Below are 16,389 nucleotides of genomic sequence, written 5' to 3' on the forward strand. Positions count from 1 at the left end.
ATTATAAACTTTATGGTCAAAATAAGTATAGAAACACATCAAGAGTGTATAGAAGTGGAAGACTAATACAAAACCACCAGATAAAAAAAGAATGAAAATAACACCAAAAGAGGAAAGAATGAGAATATTATATTAAGGTAAGACCCACTGTTAAGAATACAGAGAAAAGAAAGCACAGTTTTTCAAAAACTCAACTAGATCAGCAATCTGAGATAAGCAAAGCAAACACAAATGTTAAATGAAAGGTCAAATTCTTTTGTTTCACATAATGTTGATTCATTTTGCTAACTACTGCTTAGCAGAATAAATTTGGCTAATCTTACCCTGAGCTAGTTGATTTGCGCTTCTATTCCCAGATAAGTTGCTTTTCTTGGTTCCTCCATCACATGGCTCACTTTGACCAGAAGCAGGACATTCTCTCCCACTAACTTCACTTAGCTGTCCATCACAACTTACAGAGGAATGTAACTGGCTGTGTTCTACTTCCTCTGAACTCAGAGTTATATTACTAATTCCATCAAGTATTTCATTATGATCCTTATCACTTGAATCAGAGCTTTTTTTATCAACTGTGATAGGTGAAGATGGAAAAGATATTAAGTCCACTTTCACAATATTTTCATCTTTCTTGACAATTTCTGTTGTAGATGCAATGGTATTTGTATCACAGCTTTGTGAAGCATCAAAAGTCCAACCTTGAGCTTCCCAATACTGAAATTGCTCCAAATAATACCAATAAAGTTCACTGTAATGTTGTTCCCATTTTTCCTTTGTATCAGGAAAGTTCCAAGGTTCAGCAGATAGTATTTGATCTGGATGTTTTTCTTGCCAGCTTTGCCATAACAGTTCTCCTCCATATTTATTCCAATACCTTTCCCAATTCTCTGTAATTTCAAATTTTGGAGATAATGTATTTTCAACAGAAAGTTTTTCTGTTTCAATGTTCCTTTTATTTTGAAGTTCACATGTTCTAGTGTTCTCATTCTGTTCAACTGAGGATGGGTCATCTGAAACCAAATGGTCATCTTCTTCATATTCTTTTCTCCAAGACTCTTGCATAATTTCATCTAAGTACTTCTTTTGAGGTTTCCTCTTCTTCTTTTTTACTTTAACTTTATTTTTTGTATTCATAGATATCTACATCAGATAAATAATAACTTGAATATAAAATGCTGTTCATAAGTTATAAAAGAAGGTAGAACACAAATCTATTTTGACATTCTCACCCTGGGCTTTTAAACACAGGAACAACTGACCCCTCCTAAGTTCCCAAGAGCTGGGTACATGGAACATTCTTGTAATCCCAGTTACTTGGGAGGCTGAGGCAGGAGAATCGGAGTTCAAGGCCCATCTGGGCAATTAGTGAGATCTGGTCTCAAAATAAAATAAAAAAGGGCTGGGGATGTAGTTCAACCCTCAGTACCACAAATAAAAAAATAAGTTCCCAAGAGAAGGAAAAGTCACAAAAGGGACATAACACAATTTTCAGTTTTGGTTAGCTTTAAAATCTATACATTTAAAAAGAGGGAGTCATGTACAGTGGCACATGCCTGTAATCCCAGAGACTCTGGAAGCTGAGGTAAAAACAATCATAAGCTGGAGGCCAGCATTGGCAACTTAGGGATGTAAAAGGAGCAAGGGATATAGCTGAGTGGTAGAGCACCCCTGCTCTACCACTTTAATTCCCAGAACCCCCCAGCCCCCCACCCCCCGAAATGCTCTATGAATGCATTTGATTTGGGATTTAAAAAAATATCTTGTGCTATTTTATGAAAAAAAGTAAAAAAGCAGAAATAATAGAAGTACATTACCTCAAAACTCTTATGTGTAGACACTCCACCAAACTGAAGTGGCAATCCCATACTTCTCATGAGTTCGGCCTCAGAATCAAGTTCACTTTCATCTAGGCCTATGTCTTTGCTGTCATGCAATTCTGCAGTGCCATTGGAATGACCATCTTCCTCCTCTTCTGTAGCTTGGTCTCCTATAGACAGCAAGACAGCATTTGTTAGTTTTCTTTTGGTTGTTGTTGTTTTTGTACCAGGGATGAACCCAGTGGTGCTTAACCAGTGAGCCACATCCCCAGCCTTTGGATCTCGCTGAGTTGCTTTAGGACCCACTAAGTTGCTGAGGCTGGCTTTGAACTCATGATCTTCCTGCTTTAGCCTCCTGAGCTGCTGGAATCACAGGTGTGCACCACTGTACCCAGCCATTTGTTAGTTTTAGAGTACATTTAGAGACAAGTTTTCCTCAATTTAAAGAACACTAAATCCTTAGTAATCATATGACTTGCTCAAAGTGTTAAGATGTTTTATAAAAATGAAAAGAATTGATGGAAATATTGACTAGTACAAAAAACAGTTAATGAAAAATCAAGAACCAATTTCATGGGGGCTGGGGATGAATCTCAGTAGTATAGTGTGTTACCTGGCATGCTGGAGGCCTGTGATTCAATCCCCAGTTCTGAGAAATTAAAAAAAAAAAAAAAAATGAAGAGGGCACAGGGAAATATAACTGTGAAGAAAGTACTTACATATTCATATTTGTTATCTGCAAAATTACTGAACAAGATCAGAAAATTTAAACTCATGATTTGTGGAGTTATGTTACAAGCTATTAACCAGAGAGGTGAGAAGGTGAGAAGTATGTTTTCTTTAGGCCCCTGGGACACTTCAATACAGCAGGGATTTAGGTCCTGGGATTGTGTGCAAGAGTTGATTTCATGAAAGAATCTGCTAAAAGTCTGAATCCACAGAACTAGAATTCTTTCAAGCTCCTTAGTTTAGCTCTTAAAGAAAAGCTATTATAATTTTTTTTTTTTTTTTACCTTTCCTAATGTGGCTATTTAATAGATTATACCACTAATTACAAAAACGTCATTCAAGTGCTCTATTAGCTATTTAAAATGCAAGATAAAGATCACTTTATATATTAGTTCAATTAGTGTTGAACTGCACTCCAGCTTGATGATCTCAAGTAACACATCAGTGAATCTTACATAATAAACACAGGACACTGATAAAAGGGAAATCTATGTTTGCAAATTCTACTCACACAGCTTCCTAAAAGTGGAAAAAGGTACTTATCTTAATAATGGAAGGACTCCATTTATTATTTTACTCAGTGAACTTATGAAAGCACAGAAAGCAAAACGAATCAGCTAAGTGTTATCTGTCTCTCTTGGTATGCATATCTTACATTCAGTAGTAACCTACTATTCACAGAAACCTTATTTGTCCAGCATAGCCCTGAAACTCAAATCACACATTTCTTCTAGTTTGTGACTGAAGAAACAGTGTCTTATTCCATCATTATGAGGTTAAACTTGATGTGGTAACACATGCTTATAACTCCAGTGACTTAGGTTGCAGCAGGAGGACCACAAGTTCAAGGCCAGCCTGGCCAACTAAGTAAGACACTGTCTAAAAACAAAACAGAGTTGGGGATCTGGCTCAGAAGTAGAACACCCCTGTGTTAAATTTCTAGTACTGCTAAATAAATAAACAAAAGTTAGGTGCCACTATGGGAGTTAAAGGATTTTCAAAGATAACTGTGACAGAATGTACTTAATCTGGCTCCGGCTTCTAACTCCATGCTGCAGTTTTAATCTATATCTAGAAACATGAAATGTCTACATGGAAGGGCCAATGGAGTAGGAAAGTCTAAGACAGACTCAAGGTATAGACCAAATTTTATGTTATTTGGAAAAGTTAACCAGATAAGGGGTGGCCTCTTTACTTCAAGTAAAGACTACGGCTAGTTATTTGGAATCTATCATGAATCGCTGGTACACAAAATAAATTTTAATGAAGAAACTAAGAAACTACACATTCTCTATTTTTCAAAGTTTCAAATTCCAGACTGCTCTTATCTAATGCCAACAACTCAGGAAGGAATGCTGCACAGGGTAAAAAAGGCTACATCAAGTCCATAAAGGAGGTATAGAAAAATAAAGTATCTGCTTTGATGAAGAGTCTAGAACCATGTATGCATGTAGATATATAATATTCATAATATATATGAAATTAGATAATATATGTATATATGAAAGGACTAATTATAGGATTATTTGCTACTTATCATTTAAAGTTAGCAAATTTACATTAACAAACTGTACACAAATTAATACAACATTAGGGTCAATTTTAGCAAAATAAGGGCATACAATTTTATACTACATTACCTGCATTGTTGCCACTGCCTCTGACATAGTAGCCTTTTAATCCCAAGTTGCATAATTTTCGATCCCTGTGAAACAAATTAAGTAGTCCATATTAAAATAAATTGAACTATTAATTCATAAAAAGATTAAGGAATATAAAAGCAAAATGCTAACACATTCTCCTCACCTACAAAACAGTTAAATATAAATTTCTCATACAGTTGTAAAGATTAATAGTATGGGCTGGGGATGTGGCTCAAGCGGTAGCGTGCTCGCCTGGCATGGACGGGACGCTGGGTTCGATCCTCAGAACCACATAAAAGTAAAATAAAGATGTTGTGTCCACTGAAAACTAAAAAAATAAATATTAAAAAAATTATCTCTCTCTTAAAAAAAAGAGATTAATAGTATATACAAAATACTTAACATAGTTTCTGACACATGGCAGCATTTATAACTACTAATTATAAAAATTATGTGGTATTTCTCCTAGATATTAAGGGAAGAATCTGATCCTCTTTATGATATATAAACAATGTAGTATTCTCTAAATTTTGCTGTTAAGAATTGAGTATAAAATAATAGGACAAGGATTTAGCTTACACACATATAAATTCAGAGGCAGACTCTATCTAGTCCACTTGCAAATGGACTATCCCTTGTTTAGTAGACAAGGTATTCATGATCAGAGCAAAGGTTGTTTTGGGGACTAGCAAACAATGAAGTTCTTATTAAACATTTCTTCGCATACCTACTTTCATTTTAACTGCTACCATAAGGCCTACTGGTGGTTATAGCTAACACTACTTTTCTAATGGACCTTCAATAAATTGTTGTGTAGTAGATTTATTTTCATATCTTCCTGTTTCTTTTGGGGAGATACTTTATTAAACATAAAATTGATGATGACTCACAGGACAATGGATAGGCAAGTGAAAATGTGTTTAGCAGCAGGCCCTCAAGTCCATCAAGAACAAGTACCGGGGTGAAATAGGGGATGGGAGCTGCACACAGGGAATTAGGGGTATACTTGACAGCGCCCAAAGATATGGGGTGTCAGGTGAAGCAGAGGGCCAGTAAGGCTGCCAGACTGATTTCAATGAGCATATAAGTAAATATATGAGACAATGTATTGATAGCCAAGACTGCAAAATCCACTGTTCTGTACTCAGATTCTGTACAAATCCAATGTATTGTACTCAAATGGATGGTTAGCCCAGATTCTTCTTGTTGAAGATGGTTAACCAAACACATGGTGGGCTCAAAACAATCATCTAAAAATGAGGAAAGCTAGAAAAATCCAAGGTGTTGGGCCAATATTGGAAGTACTGTTAAAAACTAATGTTATTTAAGTTTATATGCACACATATAAACATTATTTTAGAGAGGGAGGGAACTAGGGATTGAACCCAGGTGTTCTCTACCACTGAGCTACATTTCAGCCCTTTTTTGAGATGGGTTTTCTCTCAGTTGCTGCGGCTGGTTTCAAACTTGTGATCCTCCTGCCTCAGTCTCCTGAATTGTTGAGATTACAGGCATGTGCCACCACACCCAGCTAAAAATATAATTTAAAATGTGTTATGTATGTGTGCACACATGTATTGCTTAACTGTCTTCTGAGAGAGCATAGGAGCAACAAGTGCGAAAAGCACCCAGCTTTCAGGTTTTAACCAAGGTGGACTGGAAAAATGGCAATTCTATGGACTGTGAAAGGTAAGTCTGGGTCATCTTGTGTCAGAAGCTATAAATACACTTCAAAAGGATTCCCCACTGGCAAAATCAAAGATATTATGAGCAACAAAATAATGACAGTAATGGAATACAGTCTATTAATAAAATAAACCAAGAGTCTATATTAATATAAATACATAAGGAGAGAAGGAAAAGAACTCCTTATAGAAAGCTAATAAATGGAGAAAGAATGAAGCAAGAATCATTCTTTGCCAACCTTCATAGAGGTAGCTGACTGAAGTGGAAGTTATTAGTCAAGGAAAAGACTTGAGGAACAGGACACTGGTGTAAATTGGAATTACACTACTAATTCCAATTACATATTGGAATATGCCCCCCCAAAATACTGATTAATACAAAGGGTACCATTTTGAATTTACAGTAGAAAAAACTGGGAACCATATCACCCCTAGAGAAATGGTTTCCAAAGTGCCTCCTGAAGCCATACAGAGCTAAGCATATCATTTTTCTGGAGTTCCTGCTGAGGCATGACCTGTGTTCCTGATGACACAGTCAGATAGTCCCAGGTTAAGTAAAGTCAACCTACAGGATGTAAGGTCACAAACTTTTATAATTGTTGAGGACATGAAAAGGAAAATATGAAACTTAGGATGTAGTTTCCAAAAGAGGAAGGGATTTTTTTCAGGTAAGACACATAAAGTAAACACAACAGGTTCCTACATGGGATCCTAGATCAGAAAGGAGAGACATACTATTGGGAAAGCTGGGGAAATTTGAATCCATAGTGGTTATACAGGAGAATACCTTTGTTTTGGGAACATACTTAATGGAATACTCAGAATGACTTCTATGATTTGTTCTTCAAAGGTTAGAAGAACATAATATGCATTTATATAGATATACATAGCTTTTGTTTCCTAGTAGCACAAGCAATTTCATAACAAAAATCGAGCCTCACCACTTCAGCATTTTCCTCTTTTATGCTAAACTTTTTACATAAGCAAAAATTTTATAGTTGCAGACATAGTATAGATATTTTGCACTTTCATATTTTAATACGAGTTTGTTTATTTATTTTTTGGTACTGGGGATTAAAACCAGGGATGCTTTGCCACTGAGCTACATCCTCAGCTCTTTTATTTTTTGAGATAGGATCTCACTAAATTCCTTAGGGCCTAAGTTGCTGAGGCTGGCCTTGAACTTGCAATCCTCCTGCTTCAGCCTCCCAAGTTGCTGGGATTACAGATGTGCACCACTATACCCAGTCAATGCCAAGGTTAGTTTAAAAATTGTTGCTACAAAGATGCTGTAGTGATCAAGAGCTCCATAATAATCCAATTACATCTTCCTCCTACAGATAATATATAGAAACTTGACTATGTACATTAAATAGAAAATTTAGTGTCCATAAAACATTGTTGATATAAGACTGCTAGAAAATAAAATGTTGTTACAATATTATTTCATATTTCCTGCCTTTGAGGTGATATATTGCAATAATTTTGTATGAGAAACAGCTGTTAAGCACTGAAAAGACACATGGAACCTATGGTAATGGCTGTTTTCTGCTATATGGTAATGAACTTTTTAAATAATATATTTTAGATCTCCTTCAGCAATCAAACATATTGATTTTAAATTATAAAATAACCTCTTGCCTCTCTTAAAAAGTCCCTGAACTCCCAGCATGTTTCCATTCCTATAGACTTCTCAATGACTACTGGAAACAATTCTAAGATCCTCCAAGATCCTATCTCTAAGTTCTTTTTGTTCTATAGGGCTAGAATTTGAGCAGTAACAGAGCTAAATTAAAAAAAAAAAAAAAAGTTCTCTTCTCTTTACCTATTTTGAAAAGGTGAGGCAGAGATTCTAATTTCTAAGTTTTAAGAATATGTATGAAACTAGCTGCAAAGAAAAAATGCACATTTTAGTTCAAAAAGACTAGATTCAATGTAATGTGTAATTAAGTGATAAATTGTATTTTAAGTAAAGTTGCTTTAATTCAAATCCAGTCATCCATTGTTTTCTAGAGGTATGATATGAAAAATATTTTTAAACTTTTAAAAATATTTTAAAACTTATATTCCCTCTCTCGACGTTTTTAAGCAACACTAGGACCCAACCAGGTTATTGGCTAAGGGTTAATAAGCATACAATATTGGCTGGCACAGACTACAGACTGATTCTTCTTTCTTGGCCTACATCTCTAACACACAACCAGGTACTCTTTTCTGATGATCTCCTTGGTCCCACCCAGAGCTAGGCTACAAGCCTAGCTTAAAAAGTCTTCAAGTCCAGTGGAAGCAGAAGAAATACTTCTTTGTGAGTGAGAGGTGAAACAGTACTCCAAGATTATTACTAGTATATTCCAAGGCTACACATAATATGAGGCAGAAAGAACAGTAGTAAGACAATGCTAACTCTTAAAATGTGAAAACTATTTTTTCTACCTTTGACAACTTTCAAGTATCTCAAAGGGTCTTCATCTCTGGAAATGATATATTTCTGATGCCTAGTATCTAAAGAATTTCCCATTATACCTGTTAAGTACTCTCTACAAAGCAATCTAGAGGTTGGTCAGTGTAATCCAATCCACAGTGCTTAAAGATTCGGCATGAATAAACTTCTGGACATGGTACACGTAAGAGCTAAGTAAATCTTAACTTTTGACTTGAATTATAAAATAGGAGGCCCCCATTAAGACACTGTTCTACTCTGAGTCTTGACTAAGCAGCTACCAATTCTCATCATCATACTTTTAAAAAAATTATTAATTTATTCTAATTTTATATATGATGGCAGAATGCAACTGATTTCATATTACACATATAGAGTACAACTTTTCAAGTCACTGGTTGTACACAAAGTATTTTCATACCATTCGTGTCTTCATACATGTACTTAGGGTAATGATTGTTTAACTCATTACACCAGTCTTTCTTACTCCCATGCCCCTTCTATTCCCTCCCTTTCCTTTGTCCTATCTAAAGTTCCTCCATTCCTCCCACACTCCATCCACCATTGCCATTAGGAGTCAGCATCCTCATATTAAAGAAAACATTCGCCTTTGGCTTTTGGGGATTGGCTTATTACACTTAGCATTTTATTCTCTAACTCCATCCATTATCTGCAAATGCCATCATCAACATACTTTTGAATACAACAATTACCACTACTGTCACTAAGTTATCTTCTATCAGTGGTTTACACTTCCAAGGTCAAAATAAAATACATGGGAATGAATAAAGAACTCTTCAAAATCTCTTTAAGTATGAGTAGCAATACTGCTGTTGCAAAGACTACAGATTAGTGTAGATTTTAATAGTAAAAGTGAAAGGAATCCCTTTCTGGAAATGCTGAAATGTGATCATAGAAATTTTATGTGTCTTGCCCAAGGCCACAAGTTGACTTTTGGTAGAACTGGGAAAGGAAAACAGGTATATAATCTGTCTGCAAGGTTAATACTTTTAAATTTTGGCTCAGGACTATGTTGGAGAGAAAACAAACAAAAAAGTGATTTTGTTATATAAACCTAGAAATCATCATCAGACAGTATTACATGGGTATGATCACAGGTAAATATAGGGTCTTCAGTTTCTAGAACAGTCCTACTAATTCTTATTAATGTTAAGGTATTTCAATAGGGCATCAGTTATTCTAGTGACTTTAAATATCTTAATTAGAAAGATTCAATGAAATCTATATGCCATATCAACTGGCGTGATAGTAGAAAAAATTTGGTGACACAGATAAGGGGTAGAATTGCAGGGCTACATTTACTGGCTTTTTTCTTTTTCTTTTTTTTTTTTTTAAGGCTTTTACTAAAACTCAATTTTCTACTTGAATGATGTAAAGATAATCATACCACAAGGGGCTTCTGGAAGACCTGAAGGAAAAAATAATTTTTTTAAAAAAGAAAAAGTTATTCTGACACTTGTCAAAATGGTAACAAAGATTTTATTCAAGATTACTGTGATAGGCATAAAGACCACAGCAACAGGGTAGAGAGATCTGGCTTAACCATCAATACAGCAGGCAGTTGGGGAAATATAGGCTGTAAGTAGAGTCTGTAACTGGAAAATTACTAAGAGGACAAATCAACAGTAGGAGGTTCTTGCTACAGTGATGACCAGTATTCTCAGAAATCAAGGACTGAGAATTCTCACTAAAAAGATTTTGCAGGATTCTTGATAAAACTGGGCCAGGAAGGCTGAAGACAAGGCCCCCAAACATGACCTAATTTTAAAGAAGGCATAGAACATTTGGTCAAGGAGAGGCTGTCAGTAGAAAATGTAAAACAACAAGGCATTATCAATCCAATGGACTTTTGCCTACTCTACTGAATTCTTTTTTAATTTATTTTTAAAAAATTTTATTTGTTCTAATTAGTTATACATGACAGTAGCATGTATTTTGACACACTGTACACAAATGGAGTATAACTCCTCATTCCTCTGGTTGTACATGGTGTGAGTCACACAGGTAGTGTAATGGTTCTAGTAGATTCTCATTTTGCTTGTTATTTTAATTTTAATAGTTTTCAAATGTTAATTACTCCTTCACTAAAACACTTGATGGCAGTATACTTAGGCTTGCTGTTTCTCAGTTAATCTATCAGGTTTCTTTTCATTTTAAAAAAATGTTGGAATTCCTCCAGAATGGAATCCCCTACCCCTGAAACTAATGGTTTTTTAGGACCAGCACAGAATTCTCCAAGGCTCCAAACTAATATATCCAACTCCTTATACAACCCATCCTTATCTAGCTTGTAGGTACCACAGAATCAAAATATACAAAATCAAATTTATAATCTCTTCACCACTGCCCCCAAATAAAACTAATAATCTCCAGGGATTATTATCAGTGAAAGGCAGCAATATAAGACCCAAATCAGGAATTTACCTTTAACTTAGTCTCCTGTTTTCCATTCTTTATCTTTTCTTTATTCCCCCACATCCACTCCAATCTCCAACCCCAATAATTCCTCTCCCATCTTTTCCCATTTCTATTGCCATTTATCCTAATGCAAGCAAATATTTTTTCTTGCCTGGACAACAGGCTTCAGTGGTTCTCCTGCTATCCACTGCCAGAGTAATCTTTAAAAACTGCTAATCTGGGGCTGGGGCTCAGTGGTAGAGCACTCGCCTAGCATGTGCGAGCGAGGTGCTGGGTTCGGTCCTCAGCACCACATAAAAATAAATAAAATAAAGGTATTGTGTCCAACTACAACTTAAAAAAATGTTAATTTGATTATGTCATTCCAAGTATAAGGTTTTCCTATATAGATGCTCCTTGATTTATGATGTGGTTATTTCCAGATAAACCTATCTTGAACTGAAAATACATCCACCAAATATCCTAGTTTAGTAACACAGTAAACTGTAGAGATTGTTTTCATGGGGTTGGGACTGTGAGATGTTGCTTCTGCTTTGCCTAGCATCACAAGAGTATGGCACTGCATATTGTTGGCCCAGGAAAAGAACACAATTCAAAATCTGAATATGATTTCTCCTGAATAATTTGCTTTTGCACCATCATTAAATTGAGTCATTGTGAATTCAGGGACTATATAAAGTATCCAATGTCCTGTATGTCTTTACTCTGCTGACTTTACCAACCTTATCTCCTATTTTTCCTTGCCAGTCACTTTGTTTGGTTTCACAGGCTTTCTTTTGCTTTTCCTAGGGTTTATCAAAGTTCAGCTTGCAGGGAATGCTTCCTCTCACTCAATCTTACCCCAGTTTATTACCTTTAGACCTCTTTCCAAATGTTACTTTTCCCCCAAAACCTCTGTGACCCTTGGAGAAAAGTTAGGTTATCAGTGAAGAATCAAATACTTCTCTCTCATGGCACTCATAACTATAATTAGTCAAGTAATTATATAATCAGCTTTCTTAAAATTAATATTGATCTCCTTTGTTAGAAAGAAAATTCAATGCAGGCAGGGACAGGCTTTAAGTACCCCAGTGCCTTCCAGCATATCTGATACACAGGGGATCAGAAAGTATTCATCAAATACATACATACTTGTACGCATGCCTGACTACAAAGGGGACAATACTTTTACATTAAATTTAATATGGAGTTTACTTTTTTGGGTTTAATTTTCAGATTACTTCACAAAAACACACAATGAAAAATAATTTCTTCTAACTTAAATTCTCCTACATTAAACTACATTTATAATCTATCACCTGAAAGTCACTTCCAATGACGATTTTTTTGGTGTGTACTGGGGATTGAACTCAGTGGCATTTCGACCACTGAGCCACATCCCCAGACCTCTTTTGTATTTTTCATTTAGGGACAGGGTCTCACTGAGTTGCTTATCGACTCGCTTTTGCTGAGGCTGGCTTTGAACTCACAATCCTCCAAACTCAGCCTCCAAAGCGGCTGGGATTACCGGCGTGCGTCACCGCGCCCGGCACAAAGGGGATTTTAATACAAGCGGCAGAATGCAATAATTAGGGTAACTATACCCGTTTCAGAAATGAAAAAATCTTTAAATGGCTTAACCTACCTATAAAGAAAACAGTCTTTAGATTACAATTTGCACCCCCCACTCTACTTTTCTTGCAATTTTTACTGTCAATATTTTCCCCAAACAAAGCTATCTCCAAAACAGTTGTAAAAATAGTTAAGCCTTTCATCTCAAACAGCTAGACTTTCCAAGTACACGCATTTGAACAGATTTTAATGTTTGAAAAGAGAGGCTAACCAAAACCAGGTTACTCAACTTCAAACCTTCACATTCATTTGGAATTTCGTTGTACATTTCCCTTCCTCCTAACTTTAAAATGCCCTCTCAATCTGTAAACAGGAAGTGATGTTTAAACTACCACGTTTTCCCCTACCAGCCTACGAGGTCAGCCTCAGTCGTTCACCTAATACTCGCCGTGGGCGACCACTCCGTTACCTCTCCCGGGTTTTGTTTTTCTTCAACACCGCCCTGCCACAGGGTCGAAAAATCTGTTTATAAGGAACCATTACAAGTGTATTTGCCACGCCGACATTACTGGGCAACGATAGGGCCAGAAATGAAGAGAGATCAGTTTCTACTTACTCCACAAAAGCCCTGGAGCAGAGGCAATGGATCTTACAGTCCTCCTCCCGCTCGTCAATGAAGAGAAACATTTCGGCCACGTGGTTCCACTTCTCGCAGCACATTTTGCCCCTTCAAGGGTCTTCCTGACGCACGACACTCGGACTAGGTTTCTGGTTCGTTACCGGAGACCAAAAGGAGGCCTCCGGTGTCCGCTCGGGGGTCAGAAGCTAGGAACCGGCCCCGGCATGGAGCAGCCTAGAGCTAGCGGAGGAGCCGCCACAGGAAGTTGCTCCGGGCGGCCACAGGAAAGGGCGGGGCGAAGGCGGTGTCACACCTAACCCGGCCCGGGCTTCCTTTTTACTGATTGCTTATGGGAAACCCGCTCTGCGAATCTGCCCGTCTCACTTCGAAGTTAAGCCACTGAGTTCCTTCTGCCGCTGGAAGGTGAAGGCGAGTTGCCCTTATCTTTCACCGTCTTAGGTGCGTCCGTCTCCCCTTGACTTCCCCGGGCTCCTCCAGCCCGGTGTCGCGTCTGTAGCGCGCGGCTGGAAGCGGCGAAGGGCGTGCGTCGGGTCTCCCCGGGCCTCTCCGGAATGCCCCGTCGGCGCGCTCGGCTTTCCGCTTTGTTGGGTGTTCGGCTCGGGCCCCTGGCTGACCGGAAGGAGAGGTCCTGTCTGGGTCACTATCAGTCCGTGTCCCCCGTCTTGCTCTCGAAAACCTCCGATTCAGCGCGTTTCGTCCAAATTTCGGTGGCTGGGCGAGGTGTCTTGAGTCTCATTAGAGATCTTCTTAGCTTGCCGGGTGACTTCCCAGATCCGGGAAGCCTGACCGAACCTCCTGTGTATGAAAGCTAGAGGAAAGTATGTGGTGACTGCAGGCCGCGTGGGTGCTGGTCAGGAGTGTTCGCGTCCCGAAGCAGGCTTGGAACCTTGGTTTATGCCCCTTTACTGCCCGTGTGACCTGGAACGTGCCTTAACCTTTCTGAACTTCATGTTGAAAATGGGGACTAGCAATAGAAACTACCTGATGGTCAGCTTGAAGGACTAAATGAAACCATGTATATCAGGCTTTTTAATATGAGTCTGTCCAGACCTTATGGGCGCCATGCACGTAGTCACTGGGGTTTGTAAGCCTGTTAAGCAGGTCTCAGCCTTCAAAGCTGCTAAATATCTTTAACAAGAAACTGGAACAGTACTCTTGACTTTGAAAAAAAGAAAAAAGTTGAGTGTAGTGTTCCTTGAGACTTCCTAGGCAGCCACCTTTCGAAAAAGAAAGTTCAAGGTTGAAAGTTGATTTTTGGGTTATGAATGCCAAGATGATATTGGTACTTCTTTAGAACTATGTAAGAACTAGTTAAAATTCAGACATTTGAAATGATTCTAAGTATTTCGGTTACTCTTCTGAGTGGGTGGAAATAGAAGACTAGTTTTCAAAGGAAATGTTTATTCCTGCATCCTTAACTGTTGCCACACTTTGAGGGCAGAGATATGCCGAATTTAGTCATTTAAGAAGGCCAAAGAAGTAGCATTTTTTTTAGTATACACATGTGAAAACATGTAGCATTTACCTTTCTCTGCCTAACAGTTCACTAAACATAATGTCCTCCAATTTCCTCCACGTTGCTGCAAATAACAGAATTTCATTCTTTTTTTTTATGACGAATTGTGTGTAGATATGCTACAATATTTTTGTCCACTCAATTGTTGATGGACACCTAGGTTGATTCCATATCTTAGCTATAGTGGACAGTGCTGCAATTAATCATGGAGTGCAGGTGACTCTTCTACATACTGATTTCACTTCTTTTGGATATATACTCAGTAGTGGGTCTGTTGAATCATAATTCTATTTCTAGATTTTTGAGGCGCCTCTATACTGTTTTCCATAATGGCTACGCTAACTTACATTACAGCTAACGGTGTATGAGAGTTCTCCTTTCTCTGCATCCCTGCCAGCATTCATTATTTTGGCTTAGTTGTTCTTGCTTAGAATTGCTTTAGCTGTTGTAAGTTTTTTGGTTCCATATGAGTTTTGGGATTTTTTTTTTCTAGTTCTGTGAAGAATGTCATTGATATTTTGGTAGGGATTGCTTTGAATCTGATGATCATTTTGGGCAGAATGGACATATTAACACTGTTCTTTCCACCCATGAAGAGGGCATGTCTTTCCATGTTTTGCATCCTCTTTAATTTCTTTCATAATTGTTTTGTAATTTTTATTGTAGAGATTATTCACTTCCTTGGTTAAATTTATTCCTAGGTTTTGTTTTGTTATTGTAATTATTGTGAATGGAATTGATTTTTTTCTCAGTAGTTTCATTTTTAGTGTATTATTAAAAAAAAGCAATTGACTTTAGTGTGTTGATTTTATGTCCTGCCACCTTACTGAGTTTATCAGTTCAAACAGATTTTTGATGTATTTTAAAGAGAGGATTGGTGCCTGTCAAGAGTGTATCCCTGGGTTTGACCCCCAGCACCAGGGAAAGGGAGAGGAGGCAGGAGAGGTTTGGGTTTGCCAGATATCTTGACTGAAATATTAGATAAACTGTAGCTTCATTCATATAACTTCTGAAGTTTAAGAGGTTGTCTAATGGACTTACGTAAAAGATAGTGAGATAAGTATGAGAGACCTTTTTAGTAGTTATGGATGGTTTTGAATATGGAATGGGGCACCCTTGTGTGTGATTTTAAAAAAAAAAATTTTAAATTTTTTTAGAAACGTTAAAATCAAAATTGGGACTGGGTGACCATTTGTGGAAGGGATTCTTATATGTGGCACTGTTAAAAGTCTACTTGATTTTGTGTAGGTTTCCATATAATCCTTCTTGGAGCCCTACCTGTTCTGTTTGTCTTCCCTTTTCTGTGCTCATTATGTATGCTGAGTAAGGATGTGATTAAAAGGAGAAGAGGGATACTATAGTTCCCCTTTTCCCATGGTTTTACTTTCTGCAGTTTCAGGTCTTTGGTCATCCCCAGTCCACAAACATTAAGTGGAAGATGCCTGAAATAAACAAATTAAAATTTTTAATTGTATACTGTTAGGAGCAGCATAATGAAATCTTGTGCTGTCCTTCTCCATTCTTCTTGGATGTGAATCATCCCTTTGTCCAGTGTATATGCTACCTGTCCATTAGTCACTCAGTAAGTACTGCCTCAGTTCTGAGATTAAGAATCACAATATTATATCCACATGTGATGATGCACACCTATAATTCCAACTACTCTCTGGAGGCTGAGGCAGGAGGATTACAAGTTCTAGGCTGGCCTCAGCAATTTAAGGAGGCCCTGTCTCAAAATAGAAAAATAAAGAGGGCTGGGATATAGCTTGGTGGTAGAGCATTCCTGGGTTCAATCTTCAGTACCACACACACACACACACAGGTTGTGATAGTGCAATGATTGTGTTCAAATAACCCCTAATTGTCTTTACAATGACCCCCAGAATACAATAGTGTACTGGAAATTTGGATATGCTAAAGAGAAGCTGTGAC

At 37.5% G+C, this 16,389-nt stretch overlaps 2 protein-coding genes across 11 annotated transcripts in view; one reads left to right on the top strand and one right to left on the bottom strand.

Moving 5' to 3' along the window:
- Tgs1 (trimethylguanosine synthase 1) overlaps positions 1 to 13,185 on the bottom strand; it is a 43,767-nt gene extending 30,582 nt beyond the window's left edge. The window contains exons 1-4 of one of the 3 annotated variants that reach the window (XM_027932919.2): positions 12,918 to 13,185; positions 4,184 to 4,248; positions 1,812 to 1,984; positions 324 to 1,137 (exon numbers count right to left, since the gene is read on the bottom strand). In XM_027932919.2, coding sequence (XP_027788720.2) covers positions 324 to 1,137; positions 1,812 to 1,984; positions 4,184 to 4,248; positions 12,918 to 13,021 — 1,156 coding nt within the window. In that variant the 5' untranslated portion in view covers positions 13,022 to 13,185. Of the gene's footprint in view, positions 1 to 323; positions 1,138 to 1,811; positions 1,985 to 2,427; positions 2,448 to 4,183; positions 4,249 to 12,917 lie in introns of those variants that run through there. The other 2 variants (XM_071602356.1, XM_071602355.1) reach the window with 2 other exon arrangements.
- A 65-nt stretch (positions 13,186 to 13,250) lies between these two features.
- The window catches only part of Tmem68 (transmembrane protein 68), a 30,232-nt gene continuing 27,093 nt past the window's right edge, over positions 13,251 to 16,389 (top strand). For 4 of the 8 annotated variants that reach the window (XR_011704692.1, XM_071602357.1, XM_027932840.3 and 1 more), the window contains exon 1: positions 13,251 to 13,379. The gene's annotated coding sequence lies outside the window, so the exon portion shown is untranslated. The remainder of the gene's footprint in view (positions 13,380 to 16,389) is intronic. The other 4 variants (XM_071602358.1, XM_071602361.1, XM_071602359.1 and 1 more) reach the window with 2 other exon arrangements.

Source organism: Marmota flaviventris, chromosome 15, assembly GCF_047511675.1.
Source record: "Marmota flaviventris isolate mMarFla1 chromosome 15, mMarFla1.hap1, whole genome shotgun sequence".
NCBI lineage: Eukaryota > Metazoa > Chordata > Mammalia > Rodentia > Sciuridae > Marmota > Marmota flaviventris.